This window comes from Odocoileus virginianus, chromosome 26 (assembly GCF_023699985.2).
Source record: "Odocoileus virginianus isolate 20LAN1187 ecotype Illinois chromosome 26, Ovbor_1.2, whole genome shotgun sequence".
In the NCBI taxonomy this organism is placed as follows: domain Eukaryota; kingdom Metazoa; phylum Chordata; class Mammalia; order Artiodactyla; family Cervidae; genus Odocoileus; species Odocoileus virginianus.
In genome coordinates, this window is record NC_069699.1 from 4,538,757 (window position 1) to 4,560,231 (window position 21,475).

General features: G+C 45.4%; 1 protein-coding gene across 1 annotated transcript in view; it reads right to left on the minus strand.

The window, feature by feature from the left end:
• OSBPL10 (oxysterol binding protein like 10) overlaps positions 1-21,475 on the minus strand; it is a 308,993-nt gene that overhangs the window by 80,120 nt on the left and 207,398 nt on the right. The window contains 1 exon segment of the mRNA XM_070455303.1: positions 2,075-2,285. Coding sequence (XP_070311404.1) covers positions 2,075-2,285 — 211 coding nt within the window.

Genomic DNA, 21,475 nt, shown 5'->3' on the forward strand with positions numbered 1-21,475 from the left:
AGCACATGGGGTGCCTTCACTCTGTACCTGGACACACACGCCTCTCCCAAGCCCAGATCAGGCAACTGAATGTTTTTTCTTTTGTTACAGAAGACACTGGTAGAGTCATAGGCAAAATTCAGAAAAGTCGGGACTTCCCTGGTGGTCAGCGGTTAAGAACCTGCCTGCCAACGCAGGGGATATGGGTTCAATCCTTGGTCAGGGGAGGTGACAATGTCATGGGGCAACTAAGTCCATGCAACACACCTACTGAGCCCACACTCCACAGAGTCCGAGAGCTACAACTGCTGAAGCCTGTGTGCCCTAGAGCCTGTTCTCCGTAACAAGAGAAGCCCCTGCAATGAGAAGCCCGTGCAACTGCGGCTAGAGAATAACCCCTGCTCATCACTAGAGAAGACCCACACGCAGCAGCGAAGACCCAGCGAGGCCAAAAATACAAATACAATTACAAATAACAAAGAACAATTACAAATAACAAAAGTACAAATACAAAAAAACAAATACAATTTTTAAAAAAATTTAGTAAGGTCTGCAAATTAGGAAAAGGATTGTATTTATGTTAATTTCTCGATTTGGACCACTGTATTGTTATTACAGAGAAGCGTGCCCTTTTTTTTTTAAGGAAATTCACACTGAGGCATAGAAAAGTAAAGATACATATCATCGGCAACTTACTTTTTAGTGGCTAGAATATTATAATAGGCTTATACATAGAGAGAAGATGGGGCAAACATCGTAACAGCATTTGGAGAATTTGGAGATAGATGAGAATTTTTCATACTATTCCTGTAACTTTTTTAGAAGTCTCAAACTATTTCCCAAACAATAAAGAAAAAAATACAAATACCTGCCCTGAGAAAATTAAGATGTGAGCAGGACAGTGTCAGAGAATTAAGGTGTGACCAGCCCTAGTCTGGGGAATCCAGAGTATACTGGGTGGTCCGTTCAGGTTTGAACAAAGGACCCCAGGCAGCTGCCACAGTGGGCAGAGCCCACCACTGGACCTTGTTCTGCGATACCAGGGTGGCTTCGGGCAGGTCATTTACCTGCTCTGAGCCTCAGCTCAGCTCACCCACATGAAGGGCATAATGATACCTACTTCGTGAAGATTTCAAAAAGCGGGTAGCAAAAGGTAGACACTGATAGAATCAGAGCAGAGTAATGACGGTGGGTACTACAGAAATAACTCAAGCCCCCTGCCCCTACAGCTGACTCTGGGAAACCAACATCACCCTTTAACCCTGGTGACAGGGGCGGGCAGTGGGGACCTGGAGGAAATGTGAAATACAGACCATTCATCATAACCTGGCCTGGCTTCCCATCACCTGAACTGCCTCATTCTTCGTTAATTAATTGAACCCTGGGCAACAAAGCTCAGTGAGGCATCAGTGCATCTCTTCTAATACTTTATAATTCCCTAAGACATGACCCATCTCAAGCCATTTTCACCTTTATCATTTAATTCAGTCTTCCCTAATATCTTTCTATCTGCTTATCGATGAAACCTTCCTTCAAAAGGACTGGAGCCTCTGCAGGGAGTTGATTATTATCTCGAACTTCTTGATAAACAACTAGAAATGCTTCTGCTATGTATCTCAGAGAAAATCTCACACTGGGCCCTGAGGAGACAGGAAAGAGGAGGGCATGGTGGCCCCGGGCAGAGAGCAGGAGGCAAGGCGGCTGTTCATCATGGGAGGAGGTGGGGATGCACACCACAGGCACAGTTAGAAACAGCGGACCAGACGCTACAGAGCAATAGATCTTGCAAACACAACATGGAGTGCAAAATTCACAAAACAGAAGGCAACGAGAACTGAATGCTAGCAAGTCTCAAAGGAGTTCCATAGTACTCACGAAAACATTAAATTGTTGATAGGAGGGCACACTGCTAATGGGTGAAATGAAAAAAACAGAGACTGCCCACGCGAGGTTGAGAAGGGGTGAACACAGAAGCGCACGGATAAAAGGCCAGATGGACAGATTTAAAGGAAGAAGGTCGCCGCGGTCAGACATGCACGTGCGCAGCGGCCAACGCACACTCGCAGACGCGCGCGCGCCGCCGGGGAGGTCTTACCCGAGGCCCCCGGCCTGCGGCTGGGCTGGCCGGCGTGGTGCAGGCTTTGCTGGAGCAGGCTCAGGCACTCCCCGAGGCAGCTGAGGGTGGCCGCAGAGGTAGCTTTCAGGAGCAGCAAGTCCTGGTCCAAGGCAGTGAGGGGACCAGACCCCGGCAGAGACTCGATGGCGTGCACCAGGTTCTTCTGCTGCCCCTCCACCTGGGTCATCATCTGCGGAAAAGGGAGGCAGCGAGGAGGTGAGTCGGAAGGCCTCGCTTCCACTGCCCGGGAGCCAGCGCTTAAACCATGGGGGTGGATCAAAGTGGGGTGCAACTGTTTACAATAGCTAGGACATGGAAGCAACCTAGATGCCCATCCGCAGACGAATGGATGAGGAAGCCGTGGTACATATACACCATGGAATATTACTCAGCCATTAAAAAGAATGCATTTGAATCAGTTCTAATGAGGTGGATGAAACTGGAGCCTATTATACAGAGTGAAGTACGTCAGAAAGATAAACACCAAAACAGTATGTTAATGCATATATATGGAACTTAGAAAGATGGTAACAATGACCCTATATGCGAGAGAGCAAAAGAGACACAGATGTAAAGAACAGATTTTTGGACTCTGTGGGAGAAGGCGAGGGTGGGATGATTTGAGAGAAGAGCATTGAAACCTGTATATTATCAAGTGTGAAACAGATCACCAGCCCAGGTTGCATGCATGAGACAGGGTGCTCAGGGCTAGTGCACTGGGACGACCCAGAGGGATGGGATGGGGAGGGAGGTGGGAGGGAGGGGTTCAGGATGGGGAACACATGTGCACCCATGGCTGATTCATGTCAAAGTACAGCAAAAACCACTACAATATTGTAAAGTAATGAGCCTCCAATTAAAATAAATTAATTAATTATAAGAAAAAAAAAGTGTGGTAAAAGACAGCATCGCCACCCAGACTACAGGCGGCGTGAAGATGCAGTCTGAGGATGCTTGGCACACACCCGTCCCGGGATGCCGCAGGCCTGGGATGAAATCCACCCGGGTTCATCTACCCAAAGACACTTGACGTCTGCAGCTCTGCACACAAGAGAATCTTAGAACTTTAGACCTGAAGGGGACCATCAGGCCATCCCAGGTGTATCTTTTACAGGTCTTTGAAAGGTAAAAATACACACACTAAAAGTAGAAGTCTTGTGATCAGCTTTAAGGTCCTTGGACCACAGGAAGGTTATCTGAGACAATGGGCACCCCTGGCTTTGTCTCAGAGCAAGGTTAATTCCTTGCTTTTCTTCTGTCTCCTGTCCATCCCTGATTCCTTGGTGGTCCTCCTTGAAGTTCAGGAAATAAAAGTGAAATCTGGGGCTAGCATTTGTGGGGGTGAGACCACACACAGCAAAACCAGTGCTGAGCACTCTGCCCCTAAAATGCTAGGAGAGCCCTCAACTTCCTTAACACCGTGTGTAGGGAGCCAAGAGGAGGAGAAAAACCCAGAGTTCGAGAGGCAGCCCTGCTCCACTGCTAACGCTGCGACAAACCAGTAACCCCATGGCGGCCTGGCTTCACTCCAAAAGCTACAGAAAAGCAGTGTTTCCTTGGATGAATCAAGGAGAAAGGAATTTAAGAACTAGAAAACGACTTGACTGGTGATCTTGTGAAGTGCATCCTCCTCCTGTTTTTATACCTTATCTTGCTAAACAACATGATGAGCATAAATTGCATGGCCAACCAACAAGCAGTTGAGCTGCTATGTGGAGGAGCAAAAGCAGTCCGCCCAAGGTCACAGGTCAGCATTAGAGGCAGGAACCAACTCCTGCTCCCTGGACTCCTTCCCTGTTCTTTAAGCACCTCCCACAAGAGCCATCCTTAATTTGAAGCAGTTGCTCCTGCTCTGTCACCATTATCCCCAGGAGGATCCTGTGACCATCACGATGCCACCAGCTGGAAAGAAGCAATACCTCTGCAACGACCGCTGGACCCAGACACAAAACCCATCCCACACTTGGGCTTCTATTTCTATTTTCCTTTGAAGACAAATATCTTCTATTTCCTATCACTCTGCATAGTCAACGCCTTAAAAATAAACAGTATGCCCACCGCAATCCTATCTAACCAAAATTGGTGCCATTACATCAAAAAGATTTTTTTTAATAGTAACGTTAAACGTATTACATGCCCATCCTCTGGCCATGTAAGTTATTTTCTGCTGATTACAGAGGTTATAGCTAGCCATTCTGGCTCCTAAAACAGTACCTAAAGGCATAATAGGGGCTCAGTAAGAATTCATTTCTTCTTCAGGTCTTTGCTGAAGGGCTGCCTTCTTGGGAAAGCGTCCTGCCCCACATAATTTAAAATCATCCGTACTAGCATGAAAGCAGGAACCATTCTATCTGTGTGATTCACTGACGGATCCCAAGCAACTATCTGCTGAATGAATGAAGGAACCCCCAGGGTCCCCTTCTTTTCACTGAGGTGCAAAAGGATCCATTTATGACACAGAGTCTACAAGAATCATTACAGTCAGTTAGGACAACATGGCTGAAGATTCAGGAAAAATAATACGTCTGTTATCAGTTTAAGTTTGCCAAGAAAATGGTTAAATTTAACATTAAAAAGATAAAATGTTTACATATTCATTGACAGTCAACTCTATGGAGAACTGCTAACGTTTAGAGAGAAGTTGACTTTGAGCTACTTGTTGTAGTCAGCATTTCTGTAAATTCCTACCATAACATCTTGTCTCAGAAAAATGATGTGTTGAAAGAGAAGAAGAAAAATATAACAGAATGTAAATCATATGTTCTTGACTATTACAGATGATGCCATAATGCTTGAGAGAAAAGGTAAATAAAATGAAGCCATTAACTAAGGAATCCACTCATTTTTTAATTTTTATTTTATCTTGGGATATAACTGATTTACAATATTGTGTTAGTCTTAGGTGTACTGCAAAGTGATTCACTTATGAGTCTACACATACATCCATTCTTTTTCAGATTCTTTTCCCATATAGGTCACCACACAACACTGAATAGGGTTCCCTGTGGTATACGGTAGGTCCTCGGGGATTATCTATTTTCTATACAGTAGTTGGAACATACTCATTTTTATTTATTTATTTTTTTATTAGTTGGAGGCTAATTACTTTACATCATTACAGTAGTTTTTGTTATACATTGAAATGAATTAGCCATGGATTTACATGTATTCCCCATCCCAGTCCCCCATCCCACCTCCCTCTCTACCCGATCCCTCTGGGTCTTCCCAGTGCACTAGGCCCGAGCACTTGTCTCATGTACCCAACCTGGGCTGGTGATCTGTTTCACCCTAGATAATATACATGTTTCAATGCTGTTCTCTTGAAACATCCCACCCTCGACTTCTCCCAGAGTCCACAAGTCTGTTCTATACATCTGAGTCTCTTTTTCTGTTTTGCATGTAGGGTTATCGTTACCATCTTTCTAAAGTCCATATACATGTGTTAGTATACTGTAATGGTCTTTATCTTTCTGGCTTACTTCGACATACTCATTTTTAAATCAACAAAAAGAACTATATCCCAATTATATAGCATAGGATAAATAATTATTTCACAAGCATAAAATATGATGCAAATCTCAGGTGAAAAAAAGACACAAAACTGGGATCCCCTCCCCCTGGTGGTTCAGTGATTAAGAATCCAACTGCCAACGCAGGGGACGCTGGTTCAATCCCTGGTCAGACGGGACTAAGATCCTACAGGCTGTGGAGCTGCTGACCTCAGGCTCCACAACTACCGAGTCCTCACTCGAGACCCTCTGAGCCGCAGTTACTGAGCCTGAGCATCTCGAGCTGGTGCTCTGCATCAAGAGAAACCACCGCGATGAGAAGCCTGCACGCCGCAACTAGAGAATATCCCTCTCGCTGCAACTAGAGAAAGCCCATGTGCAGCAACGAAAACCCAGTACAGCTAAAAATCAATGAACACAAAGCTGACTGCCCAAGTCTCCTACTCTATTACAACACAGGCATGCACCCAGAGATGGGTGGCACGTACCTGCTCCCTGGAAAATATCTGACAGTGTTTACTGAGAGCCTGTTGCCAGCGCCAGAGACAGCGTGGCCACCTAGAGGGGACAGCGGAACTGGCGGTGGATGGATTTGTCAGTTACAGTGACTGCAGAATGGGAGGGGGCGGGCGTGCCACATGCCCCACAAGCCCGGGCACAGTCCCACTCAGGTACTTTCCTGCTCAAAAATGCCAATAGCGCCCCCCTGAGTCACCCTGTGCTGAAGACAAGACAGTGACCAGGCACTGGATGGATTTCAGCATCCTTTGGTAAACGAAACACTGAAAGGAAAATGATCCCAGCACGGTGCTCGACATGTTAAGCAAACGCCTAGTGATTTATTTTCTCTCCCTTTTCCATGTGATGTGAAACAGAACTTTGGTCTTTACAGACACAACTGATGCCAACCTTCACTTTCTTTTAGCATCATCAGGCTCCAAAAGAAACTGAATGAACTCTGCAAGCAATGCAGGACTGGCAGCCTCACGCTGATGTATTATGGTTATTGCTGCCCAAACATTTCTCAGACTGGGAGGTCCTGAGGAGAACCTCCCATCAGACTCGGGAAGAACAAGTTTTAAGTGTTTTCATATCTGATTTTAACGAAGGGCATATATGAGATGTCACAAAGCGACACCAAGTCTCTAAGCAGCTCACTCTGTCCTGCAAGGTCCCCACAAGCTCAACACAAGAACGAAGCGTGGCCAGTGACGGTCACCAGCCTTAGAACAGCCTGAGCCACTAACTACATATATTTCAAATTAGGTTTCTGAATGCTTCTTTATTTTATTCTTTGGCCACTCCATGAGGCATGTGGGATCTTATTCCCCAACCAGCGATCAAGCCAGTGCCCCTGTATTGGAAGCACAGTCTTAAGTCACTGGATCAACTGGGAAGTCCCTAAACACTTCTTCTGAAGCACAACATGAATCATGCGTGGTGTTTAAAAACCAGGGGAAACAAAAGGCACACGTTTCATTTCTTGCTGGCATTTCATTTCTACAGTCAAGGGCATCATACCTCGTAACACGGGTGCAAATGGGACCCTTGTCGAATTTCAGAGATCCACTCCCTGGACACATCAATTCTGAGGTTCTAAAATAGATTAACTGTAGGTCAAGTCCAACTTCATAGGGAAGCGAAAATTCTATGACCCATTCCTCATGGTGCAAACAATGGCATAATCAAAGTGTAGGTTAATGCTAAGAAAGTCAGTGGCTGCAGATTTTCTTTTTTTCTTTCAGCGAAGCTGAAACCAAAGCTGAAGGCAAAGACCAAACCCCAGTGACATCAGCTCCACAAGATGAGATCCAGCTAAAGAAGGACTGGAGAAGCAGTGACTGCACTTGGCTCGATCACTTTAGACTGTTCTGACCTGCAGAGCTTGGTGTAGGTTCGGAGAGGCGCCAGAAAGGTCCCGTCCTGACAGGTCAGACATCAACAAACACCAGCTCGTCACTCATCCATCCACCTGTAACCAAAGTACCAGCCTCATGCACGGCTTTCTTATCCTGTCACCAGAGCTGCCGGCCTTGTTGGCAGAACCTCCTGGGCTCCCAGACAGCACGGGACCTTCAGTAATTCAATCTGTCCTGCTTGGGAGGAGACCCAACAATTCAATGTCAACCTCAAGGTGGCCTTGGTTTGGCATTTCTCCTCAGCCTGATGGAACCCCAGAGCCCCTGCTAAGTCTCATGTCTGGGTCACGGAGCAGTCCTTGGCCACCTTCGGGCAATTTTTTTCACTTGGCCAAAGTCATCACCGAGACTTACAAGCCAGGCTTCAAAGACCTTAGAACCCAAAATAACCAACCCACTAACTAGCTTACCATCTCCATTAACACAGATTTGCTATTCAACTACCGTTCAGTAGCATTACTTTAGTATTTCAGACTCCCCACCCAGAAATGACTTGACAGCTCACTACAGAAGTTTCCTAAAATATCCATCAACACAGCATGCACCCTGAAACTCACAGAATGCCTTGCCTCAACATCCTCACCTTGCTGTTTCTGCCAGTCCTGAGCCATTGTTCCCTGATGCCTATTAAGGCTCAACTTTGTCAACCAAATTTCTAATTCTGAGTTTTAAGAAAGTGTTTATTGGAGCATAGTTGCTTTACGGTGTTCCGTCGGTCTCTGTTGTAGAGCAGAGTGAGTCAGCTGTGTGTACATATATCCCCTCTTGTTTTCAGATTTCCTTCCCACGTAGGGCACCCCGGAGCATGGAGTAGGGGTCCCCGTGCCGTGCAGTAAGTTCTCACCAGTTATCTATTCTACACATAGTATCAGTAGTGTGTGTGTCAGTCCGCATACCCCAGTTCATCCCATCCCCCCAGTTCTCAGGTCTCACACCGCCCCCCGCGGCTGGGAGACACAGTGCCTTGGAGGTGCTGCTTCCCTACAGTATGAACCGTAGCGCCCCTCTGCTCTGCCACCAGAGGGCAGTAGTGACCCCTGGACAGGTGACATTCCCACCTCTCCAGCCCTTCTCCCAGGTGCAGTGTTGGGAACACAGCCATTCCTGGGCTCACCCAAACAATCTTCTCCTTCTTGCTGGCTCACTTCCCTCTCAACCAGCCTCCTATATTCTGTCTGTCCTTCTGGCTCTTGACACAACATCTACTGGACTGTTAACCAGCCGAGAGCTTCTCTGAGGCAGGGTACCAGGCCCCCTTGCATGGGGCTCCACGGTCCCAAGCATGACCCCACGTAGGTGAGTCCCGAACATCTTATGGACTCCCAGCTCTCCTCCAGGCCCATCAGGTAAGCAGACAAAGAAAACCCCATGGAGGCAGATCTTCAGACCCTCACTGCTCAGCACGGGCAGGAGGGTGATGTTGACGATGAAGAACAAAGATAAGCAGGAGGAAATTGGGTCCCTCTCCAATGAGGCGAGGCTGCTGGCTACACAGATGAGGTTACAATAATGAGGAAGAACAAAATGATAAAACGTAGGCAGAGAATGGAGAAACCGTATTATTCAATATTACAAACCAAGGGAAATAAAAAATGGGAAAAAGAAGGAAAGATCTCCCCCAAATGGACCATTAGGTCTTCCATGCCCTGACTGCACATGTCGGCCAACTTCTATAAAAGGTCAGAGAATAAATATCAAAGGTTTTGCAGACCACTGATCTCTGTGCTCATTTTGGCCCCTGCAGCTTGAAGGCAGGCAGGGTCCAAGTGTAAACAGATGGCTGAGGCTGTGCTCAGCATTTAACATCTCGGTTTAGATGTCAGATAATTCTTTTTTCATTCAAGGTGTAATTTTATTGGCTCTTGAAGTGAGAGGTGATTTTTGATCCTATCTCGGGCACTTTGGCTATCATGTTAGGAGATTCCAGGTCCAGTGTGAATTTTTTAGGAGGCAGCCACATGCCTGGATTGAACACACAAGGCCTAGCCCACTTTCATGGCCTGTGGTTTCAATGGCGATCTAATTTCAAAGCCTTAATGGTGCTATTTTGATCTGCTTGGTTAATCTCCTGTCTGAGGCCTCCACTGGTCCCTGCTGGCTGGCCTGAGAGCCCAGGCCTTCTGGACAGAGGACATATGCCTGTTTTGGCAGAAACCCCCTTGCCCTGGGCTCTGGGTCAGGGAGGGGAGTCTCAGGCCTGAAATCACTTTTATGCCTTTGGGCATAAGGAGACATGGGTTCGATCCCTAATCCGAGAGGATTCCAAATCCATGGAGCAACTAAGCCCATGGACCAGAATGACTTAGCCTCTGTAACAGACCCCAGGAGCCACAACTACCAAGTCCACATACTGCCAGTATTGAAGCCCCCAGAAGCCTAGAGCCCGCGCTCCACAGCAAGAGAAGCCACCACAATGAGAAGCTCTTACACACAACTAGAGTCTCCCCCACTCACCGCAACCAGAGAAAAGCCCCACAACCACGAAGACCCAGCACTGTCAGAAATAAATATGACAAACCCATAATGTTCAAGAACCATAACACCATAAACAGAAAAAAAAAAAAAATGCAATCAAAAATGGGCAGAAAACCTTAACATACATTTCTCCAAAGAAGACATACAGATGGCCAATAGGCACATGGAAAGATGCTCCACATTGCTAATTAGAGAGATGCAACTCAAAACTACAATGAGGTACCGCTTCACACCAGTCAGAATGCCCATCGTTTAAAAGTCTACAAATAATCAATGGAGGAGAAGGCGTGGAGGAAAGGGAGCCCTGTTACAGCATCGCTGCGAATGGAAGTTGGTGCAGCCACTGGGGAGGACAGCGTGGAAGTTCCTCTGAAAAGTGAAAACAGAATCACCATAGGACCCAGTAATCCCACTCTGGGCCGTGTACTTGGACAAAACTCTAATTCAAAAAAATACATGCAGCCCCACGTTCACAGCAGCACTATCCACAAAGGCCAAAACGTAGAAACAACTTCAATATCCATCGATAGATAAATAAAATGATGTGGTCCATGTATACAATGGACTACTTCTCAGCTACATGTGAGAACGAAATCATGCCATCTGTAGCCACATGGATGCAGCTAGAGGTGATCGTAACTAAGGGAGATAAGTCAGAAAGAGGAAGACAAACACCCCACACTATCATTTGCATGTGGAATCCAAACTATGACACAAATGAACGTAAAGATGAAACAGACACAGAATCACGGACATAGAGAACAGACCTGTGCTTGCCAAAGGGGCCAGGATGGGCTGTGAGCTTGGAGTTATTAGGTGCAAACTGGTATATATAGGATGGATAAACAAGGTCCTACTGTACAGAAAACTGTATCTAATATCCCGAGATAAGCCATAATGGAGAAGAATGTAAAAAAGAATGTGTATACACATGCATAAATGAGTCACCATGTTGTATAGAAGAAATTAACACAGCATTGTAAATCAACTATACTTCAATTAAAAAAAAAAAAAAAGAACTATGAGATCATAGTATTCATGGCCAGAGAAATCTATGACTGTCTCCTTCATTTTGCAGGCAGGAAACCTGAGTTCAGAGAGGTTGGGGATCTGTGCGGAGGTCACACAGCTTCATCTGGAGTGGCAGCCCCCGCTGTCCTCCTCAGGAGCCTCTTCACTACGAGGCACAATCTGATGTGCTTCCTCCTCTTTCCTTCTCATATTCTGAAAGCAAAATGCCCCTTTTGCCTCAGAAACCTACGGTGAAGCTGCTTCTGCTGTCCCTTACCCCAACCTTCTCACCTCCTGGAAACAACTAGTTTCTGTTTTTCTCATGAAAAAAAGGTCGAATTACTCCCTCAACCACTATCCCAACAAAATTAGACAGTAAATACAGTTCTAGAAAAGAAAGTAAACATCACCTGAAATCCTACTTCCCAGAGATAGGCCCTAACATTCTGGTATTGCTCTGACTCCCCCAGTTTACACACACACACACACACACACACACACACGCAATGTTATTTTATTTACCAGGATCTTTAGATCTAATTTTACCATGTGGAATGCATCATTTCTTACGGGTGAGAGTTACTTCAAAATACTACACTGGGGGTTGAAGGGAGAGATAGTATGAAATGATACTGGCTTGGGGGCTGCTAAAGCTGTTGATGGTGACATGGAGGTTTAATATTACCTCCCCTAATGCTTTTATGTTTGAAAATTTTCAAACTAATGAGATTTTTTTTTTCAATAGGAGGAAAATACATTGTTATGGGTTGAATTGTGTCTCTCCAAAACTCGTATGTTGACATCCTAACTTTCAAAGCTTAAACATAACATTACTGCAGGAACCTTTATTTTGTAAAAACTTTGAATTACAATCTATAAAAAGACTGAATTGCTGTGTTGTACACCTGAAACTAATATGGCACTGTAAATCAATGCCATACCGCAATAAAAAATTTATTAGAAAAATACAGGAGTTTCTTGAAGACTAAAGGTGTTGAACAACCAGCTCTCAGAAAGGCCAAGAGCAAGGCTGAGATTAGGGGGCACTCAGCAGTTCCGCTGCAGTTCATGGGTCGCAAAGGGTCGGACATGACTTAGCAGCAAGAACAGCGGCAAAAGCCTGAGGCTCCCCATCCAGGGCCCGCCAGGAAGGGTTCCAACTTGCCGCCACATGCGCGTGCCTCCAGTCCCATTTTTCTCAGGAAGGAGATTATTAATATCATTGGATGCCACCCAGGAGTTTCAGTCCTTGCGGCAATCATTCACAGCAGGGAGAAAGTCTCTCTTTTTTTCTTTTTTCTTTTCACAGAGGTCATCAGGTTAAAATCCAGTCATTAGACTGGGTCCTAGTCCAATATGGTGTATAAAACAGGGAAATCATGACCAAGACACACACAGAGGGTGAATGAGAAGTCGTGGGAGACCTGGATCAGACCCTCAGAGGAGGCACCAGCCCGCCAACGCCTGGACTGGGGGTTTCCAGCACCAGGAGACAAAGCAGCCAGTTTGTGGTACTTTGTTACAGCAGCCCCAAGAAGCTGACACCTCACAGATGTCTTAATTTAGTGGCTACCCTGTGGAGAGCTTTTCATTCCAAAAGCAAAGTCAACCCTGGCTCTGGAGCAGAGGCTCCTTGCATGTGATGTCACCCTCGTGTTTTCTCAAGGAATTTTTGCTAAAGGAAAAGTGAGACAAAGAATGCATTTTCAGAATGAGGAATCTAGAAAAATGGCATGAATGAACTGATTTGCAGGGCAGAAGAGAGACGCAGAAGTAGAGAACAGACGTGCAGAGGCAGGAGAGGGTGGGATGAATTGGGCGAATATATGACACATATATGACACATGAATATATACAGTACTGTGTATAAAAAAGACAGCTAGCAGGAAGCTGCCATATGGCACTGGGCGCTCTGTGATGACGTGGGGGGGTGGGGGGGTGGGGTGGAGTAGAGGGGTGCTCAAGAGGGAGGGAATATATGTATACACGCAGCTGATGCATTTCATTGTACAGCGAAGCTAACACAAGATTATGTAAGGCAATTATACTCCAACTTTTCAAATAAGGAGGTAACAGAAGATGGTGATACACAGGTTAAAAGCTTTACTTTTTAAATTCTACGTGTTTGTACTGAATGTTACCAAGTCGGTAATGAGGGGTGCCAGGTACAAAAGGAATCATCTCTTGCTCTCAAAGAAACAGGCCAACAGGACTGTGAGTAGAAGGTAAGGCGTCAGGAAATAACTGTCTCACTCATCCCTCATTGCTTGACAGCTCCTGCCTCCCTCGTACAGACACGGCCCCAGCAGGATGCTAGATGCGATGAAGGCGTACAAGGCTGGCCTCCCCAGCACAAAGCCCATGACCGGGGCTTCGGTGGAAGAGCCACCCAATGCTGCTTTTCTTATAAATATCTTTCTTTCTTTTTTTTTTTTAAACAAAAGCAATACTTATAGGATAAAAATAATAATAAAATAGAAAAAACATATACCCATAACACATAGAGAAATAAATGTTAAAATTTAGGCAAATATACTTACAACATTTTCATGCACAAAGATGTACTTTGACATTTTACGAAAGGGGTTGCAAATCATAATACTGCTTTTAAAATCCACCTACTATGTCAATAAATTGGGACAATACTATTTAAGATACTGCAGATCATTTCAGCACATCAATGGGCCGCAACTGACTGCCCTGTTCCCCATCAATGGACCTTATGATGAGGTCTAACTTTCTTTTCTGTGACAAACTGCAATTCCATAAACTTCTCTGTAGGTAGATCTCTGCATAAATTTGCAATGACTTTCTTAAACTCCTAAAAAAGTAATTGTTGAATTTAAGGTATTTAACATTAATTGTTAAGACTTTTGAGAAATACTGCCAACTTGCCATTTGGGGAAAAAAAAACAAAACTGTTATCAATTTGTATTTCCAGGACTTCCCTGGTGGTCCAGTGGTTAACAATCCTTCTACAGTGCAGGAGATGAAGTTCAATCCTTGGTCAGGGAACTAAGATCCTACATGCTGTGGAGCTATGAAGCCCACACACCACAATAAAGACCAATGCAGCCAAACCCCTGTGTGTTCTCAGCGGTGTATGAGCTGTCTTCTTCCTTGATACTCTCTAAAAATCTCCTTTTTCTCATAATCAATTACATAGACCAGGAAAAAAAAGAACCCCCCAAAGCAAAAACCAGTGTTTCGGGACTTTTGTTTGTTTGTTTGTTTAATCCACTGCCCATGTTCCTAAATAATCTGGGGTTTCAAAAAATGTTAAGAAATTTCCACATCCAACAATGAGTAGTAAATAAGCCCAAGAGAGCTCATGTACAGTATAATGAATATAGACAATAATATTGTACCATAATCAACCTTGCTAAGTGACTAGAACTTAATTATTCCAACCACTAAAAAGAAAGGATAATTATGTAATGTGAGAGAGGTGCTAAATATTGCTACAATGGCAATGCTATTACCCTATACACATGTATCAAATTAACAGGAGATGCACCTTGAAATTACCCCATGTTATGTGTCAAATACACTGAACAGAAAAGCGGTTTCCATATCCAGTCAAGAAAATAAGTCGAAAAGGAGTCCAGGGAGCGTGTTTCCTTGGTGAGAGTGGAAATCAGCCACGTGGATGGCTGGGTGCGCATGCCTGCAGGGCGGAGGACAAGACGGGCCCAGCGATGGGTGGGAAGCTACACACAGCCCTGGGCAGGGAGGGGAAGAACGACCAGGAGAGTCCAGGGATTCCGAAAACTCATGAAGAGGGGCGTCCTGGTGGTCCAGTGGTTGACAGTCTGCCTGACAGTGCAAGGGACACAGGTTCGATCCTTGTCCGAGAAGATTCCTCATGACACAGGGCAACTAAGGCCACGTGACTAGAGACCAGAAGAGAGGCCATCACGGTAAGAAGTCCAGGCACCTCCACAAGAGCACAGCCCTCTGCATCGAGGAAGACCCGGCAAAGCCAAAAACAATTTAAAAAATTTGTAAAGAAAGCTCATGAAGCAGCCATAGTTCTCTTCTAAAAAGTCAAGGATAAGGAAACAATAGGAAGTAATGCCTGACCCTGAAACCCTGTCCCACTGCCTGCTCTGCTCCCAGGACCCACCAGATAAGGGAAGGACTGTCCACCTTGGCCAAGCTCACCGAGGCCCTGCATCTGATGTGAACCCAGCCTCTAAGCTGAAGAGGAAAGCAGAAAGCAGCTCCTGGCTTTCCCACACCACTCCTTCTCAACCTCCCCATCTATCTGCAGTGCAGAAGCCACGCCGGTCAGAGGCACTGACATGAATAATAGGACCAAGGTCATTTCTCCTCTGGGTCAAGGGGAAGATGAACGGTGTACAAAGTGCTTCTACACTCATCGCCTCTCACCTTGCCCTCTGCCTCGGTCACAAGGCAGGCCGGCCATTGTGATACGCCACTCTGGGGCCCGAGTCATGACCCATGCAGCTGGAGACACAAGGACTGAAGTTCCCTGTCCTGGAGCCAGAATTCTCTGCCTGTCTGCCTCACTCCCAGGAGGCACAGAGAATGGCAATGCTCTAGACAACTCATGATCGCCGCACATGCACGCACGTGTATACACAAACACACTCTCTCTCACGGTGTGGCCTTCCGCCTAAAAGAAATTAGACGCAACTCACACTGAATTGAACTAGAACAAGTTAGACCACAAAGTCTTCCTTGCAGAATGTGTCCCGCAAATGGTGTGGAAGTTTCACGCAGGTGTTTAAGTTTCACTCAGAAGTCCTCTCAGCAGAAACTTAAATATACATCATGTTTAAAAATACACCCATGCATGCACATCCACATGCATGCACGCGCACACACACACCCCATGTAAAAACCAAAAACTAAAATGCTGCTCTACAGATCCACATTGTCAGCCTTCCAGTTGACCCAACATTTCTCAGTAGTTGTTGGCTGGTGAATCAGGTTTCTGTTTCTTGCAGAATGAAACCTTACAAACCAAAGATCAATGAGTATGAAATTACTAGAGTCTCCTCTACCTTTGATCACACTCATATTCCAAATCCGTGCTCAGCCTATCTCAAAGAACTTTTAAGTTTCTGAAGCATTCAGTCTTCATTTGGGGAAATCCTTTTATTTGGAGAAGAGGTTGTTCTAAGAATTCCTGGGGCGAAAAAAAAAGCCAACAGATATCTGTATCAAACTTTAGGATGGTAGCATGTACTTATCTCAGACTGGGCCACCGCTCTACCTACTAAAAGCCTGCTTCTCTTTTTAAACATTAATAGTTGTTTTTAGTTCAAACATCTACCCAAAGCAGCAGACAAGAACATGACAACACAGCTCTTTTCCAGCTAAAATTAATTTCACTAGTGCCAATGACTTTCAGGAGAGAAATGTTTCTCCAAAGGGCACTTGAAAGAGGGGGAAAAATTGGACAAGAACATCACGCCTCCAGGCAAATCCTTTATAGCATCTGAGCCCTGACATATGAAACTCTGAAGAGACAAATGCATTTATCAGGAGTCTGCTTTCATTTTCTGAAAGAGGAAATTACGGTAAGGGATGAACCACCAGTAATTAGTATTAACTATATCCCCCTGGGTAAGTGACATTGCAGCCACCATTCTAAAGAAGAGAGGACACAATTCCTGCACACAGCTGCCTACAACGTAATCCTCGAAGTGCTCAAACATGAGCTAGAATAGTGACAACATACACTGTGCTTTACAAAAGAGCTGCCGCCCCTCACAGGTGCCTGCGCTGGAAACGGCTTTCATGCAATGGAAATGAACTGGCCTGGATCCGTTCTTATTCCTTCTCCACTCTTCCTCACGACGCTGGCACCCACTTCTCAAGGAAGTGTAAGAGTGTGTAGTCCATGACCACTCTTAACAGGAATAAACACACAAAGGAAAACTTGTAATTATTTCCATACCTGCCCATCTTGAGATCCCAGCCTATTGATGAGATCGATCACTTAATCCGCGACTCTATGGCATCTTATTCACCAAAGGACCCCATTCACAGGAGATACCTGACGAATGCTGGATGGATGGACAGATGGATGAATGGATTGGGGGGGAGGGAGGGAGGAAGGAAAGGAAGGGAGGAACGGTGGAAGGATGGATGGGAGAAGGGAAGAGAAGGAAGGAAGAGGGCAGTGACAAGAAGGGGATGGAGGAGGGGAGGGAGGGGAGAAGGCAGAAGGAGAGGGGAGAAGGGGGAACAGAGAGAACAAGAGGGGAAGGAAGGACACAGCGCCACGGTTCAGAAGTGCGGACAAGCCGGCAAGGTCCTCTAGCAAGTCTGAGGACTCCCCTCAAGTGACCCTAATCTGGAGCTGCTCCTTCTACCTGAAGAATAAAGGTCACTTCCCTCTGCATCCTGCAATGTTGGACCTACAGCGTGGAGGACAGAGGAAGCAGGACGCTTTAACGGCACATAAGGCATCTATCTCCAGGCACACGACTGCCCCGTTTCTTACAGCCTCTAAACTAATCTGTACATCCCTGGGGAAAATCAAAGCCTTACCTGAATGGGCTCTAGGCTTGACCACGAAATGTTGGTTTCCTGATTCTTTTTTTTTTTTTGAGGTATAGTTGATTTACAATGCTTCAGGTGTAGAGAAAAAATGATTTGGTTATACATATTTATATATTCTTTTTCAGATTCTTTTCCATTATAAGGTCATCACAAGATACTGAATGTAGTTCCCTGTGCTACACTGTATTTTATATAATAGGGTGTACCTGTTCATTCCAAATTCATAATCTATCGCTCCCCATCACATTTCCCCTTTGGTAACCACAGTTTGTTTTCTATGTCTGTGACTCTGTTTGTTTTGTGAATTAGTTCACTTGTATCATTTTCTTTAAGATTTCACAGATAAGTGATATCATATAGTATTTGTCTTTCTCTGCCTGACTTACTTCATTTAGTATGATTACCTCAAGATTCATCTATGTTGCTGCAAAAGGCATTATTTCATTCTTTTTTATGGCTGAGTAGTATTTCATTGTACCGTATCTTCTTTATCCATTTATTTGGTGATGGACATCTAGGTTGCTTCCATGTCCTGGCTATTGTAAACAGTGCTGCTATGAACATTGGGGCGCATGTATCTTTTCAAAATTATGGCTTTCTCCAGATATACATCTAAGAGTAGGATTTCAAGATCATATGGTAGCTTTATTTTTTACTTTGTTTTTTAAGGAAACTCCACAGTGTTCTCCATGGTGACTGCACCAATTTATATTCCCACCAACAGTGTATCTCCTGGTGGGAGATTCTTCCTTACGACCTCATCTTAGAGGTTGGTTTCACCAGGTAGCCTTCCACCATCTCCAGAAAGCTCACAATCCTCATCGCCATAGAACACATCATGGTTGCAATTAAGTAATGTATTATGTTACTAGTTGATTCCTCTCTCTGGCTTTTAGGAAGCTCTGATCTCCATGAGGATGAGGACCTTGGCTCTTTTGTTCACTGCTGTTTCTCTAACATCTAGGAAAGTTCTGGCAAACCACAGGCAAAAAAATCCTAATAGAAAGAATGAGTGAATGAAGAGATGAAGGGGAGTACCCAGGCATCTCCTGAGAGTAGCGTTCTCCCCCCTCACAGGCACAACAGAAGCCGAGGACTTGAGATGCATCTGCATGAAGAAAAGGTCCAGACACCATCTGAGTGACAGCCGTGAGCCTTCAGAATGGACAAGGGAAGGAGGCATCATGCCAGATCTGGGGACGAACAGGAGCGGGTGAACTGTCTTCCGATAACATCATGCTGGAGAAGTGCAATGGGAAGAGGACAAGGCTTCACCCTCTGCTCATGTGCCTCTCAGGTCTGGTGAGCATGGTCACAGAGAGCCTTTAGTAGCAAAGAGCAGAAATGCACCCATATTAGTTCAAGGAGAAGGGAATCCACCGGTTGGATACAGGGTAGAGTGCCCAGTATCTACCAGAAAGGACCATTCTCTGCAGCAACATCACAGGTGCCCTTCTGCATCCCTCCGGCCACCCTAGTCTCTGAGGTCTGCACCTTTTCTCCTCCTGCTCAGCTGAAAACTTCCTGCACTTGGACACATCCCAGCAGAGCCCCACACTGACCCCATCTCACAAGGCTGCCATCTGGTCTCTCCTCATTCAGATTCAAGAGAAAGTGAATCTGGCGGTGGATCAGATGGCCATCCTAGTCCAATCAGCAGATGCTGGGGATGTAAAGAATGACATCATGTGACACCACAGCCCTGCACGCACAGACCTCCCCTTCAGAACGGGGTCTCCCCTGGACTCACTTCTCTCTGACTGTGGTACAAGATTCTGATATGCATGAGATACAAGGATGCACACTACTTACAAATCCCCTAAAAACTCACTTCACAGGAAAATGAACGTCTCAGCTGGAACAGCAGTCAATGCTTTCATCCAAAACACTTATTTCAATGCCGAGGTGCTGCCCTAAACTTAATGAATGCACGGCATGACTGTCTCACCTCCACAGCTTCCCAGAGGGTTCCAGAAGTTTACTAACTTCTTACAAAGGCGTATGATAAAAATCCATCTCCAACTGAGTGCAGGATTCACTCCCAAGCTCTGTGACATCATCTCATAACGCAAGGTCAATAGGGCCCCCCAGGTTAAAGGGGGTTTATCTATTTCTTTATTTTAAAATATTTATTTATTTAGCTGTGTGAGGTTTCAGCTGCAGCACACAGGATCTCTGATCTTCATTACAGCATGTATGATCTCGTTCCCTGACTAGAGATCGAACCCAGTCCCCCAAGAGAGAGCAGAGTCTTCGACACTGGACCGCCAGGGAAATCCCTAAAGGGATTTAAGAAGAGCCAAGGGCTCGATCCCTTTTCCTCTCTCAGCTCACATCTTCCCTGAGACTTTCCAACATCAAGATGACAACCCCCAAGCTGTGTTACCTATTTCCTCCTATCAGGTTTCCAAGTCTAACACCACCACTAACTTTGTGGAAATTAAAGTTAGCACCAAGGAGTTCTGGGTTTTTCAACATTAGCCGCCACTCACTCAACAGCCCTCTGGAGCTTCCTCTGTTCAGCTGTGATGAAAACCATTCTTTTTTTTCCTGGGAATAAATTCTTCTCTTCCCATCACCCAACCTGAGAGAGAAAGGAAATGTCGTCCTGGCAATGACCTTGGAAACGACAGGATCTGAAAACAGAATTATGTGTAATTCTCACAAAAGATGACTTGTGTATCATGTCCCTGTCTTCTTGTGAATATTCTACCTTCTCAGCCAACTCTGCACCCCTTGACCTTCTCTCGGTTACATCCTTCATGGTCAGATCCCACTAGCTGGGCATTTCAGGGCCCAGCTCCTGAAGCTCTGCCCATCTGCTCAGGCAGAAGTTGCGTGCTCACCTTTCTTCAAGTTCTTCTTTTTTAATATATTTATTTGTTTGTTTAGCTGCACTGGGGCTTAGTTGGAAGACGTGAGATCTTTAGTTGTGGCATGTGAACTCTTAGTTGCAGCATGTGGGATCTAGTTTCCTAACCAGGGATTAAACCCAGGTCCTGTGCATTGGGAGCTCAGAGTTTTAGCCACTGGACCACCAGGGAAGTTCCTTTAAATTTTTGAGGTCAAGGGGGCAGCCTCATGGCCGTGTGTCCTTAGCACCTGGCTAGTGTTCAATGATGCTCTGGCTAAATGCATCCCCAGGCTTTGCACCATTGCTTCAATTTCCAGATTTGTACTTTCACAGTGCAAATGCTCTGCCTCCATTGTTGTATTTGTTGGGGCTGCCTAATTTAGGCAAAACTGGGCATTTACAGAAGGAAAAAATGCATTTTTTCCTTCAGTTCAGAAGATACTTTGAGATAACTATCTCCCTCTAGGCCTACCTGTATACTGTTAATTTACCAGCTTTAACATAATCTTTTAGAAATTGTACAGTATTAGCAACTCTTCGTATTTTATCTCCAGTTTCCCAACTGCAAAATAAACACAGGCTATAATTCTTTCCACAGCTGCAATGTAAATACATATTTCACCCTAGGGATCAACTGGCTTTACTTTCACGGGCTTCCCTGGTCGCTCAGCTGGTAAAGAATCCACCTGCAGTGTGGGAGACCTGGGTTTGATCCCTGGGTTGGGAAGATCCCCTGGAGAAGGGAATGGCTACCCAGTCCAGTATTCTGGCCTGGAGAATTCCATGGACTGTATAGCCCATGGGGTCTTAAAGAGTCAGATATGACTGAGCGATTTTCACTTTTCATGTACATTTAGTAGCAATAGTAGCAGCAAGGTAACCCCTGGCATGAAGAGATACTCATGCTTCTGACTGTGCATGTTACCCTCCACCCTACTCCAAAGCAACAAAAAACAAAAGTGGGACTTCCCTGGTGGTCCAGTGGTTAAGACTTCGCACTTCACGCTGCAGGGGGCGCAGGTTCAATCCCTGGTCAGGGAACATGAGATCTCACACCCACGTGGCATGGGCCAAC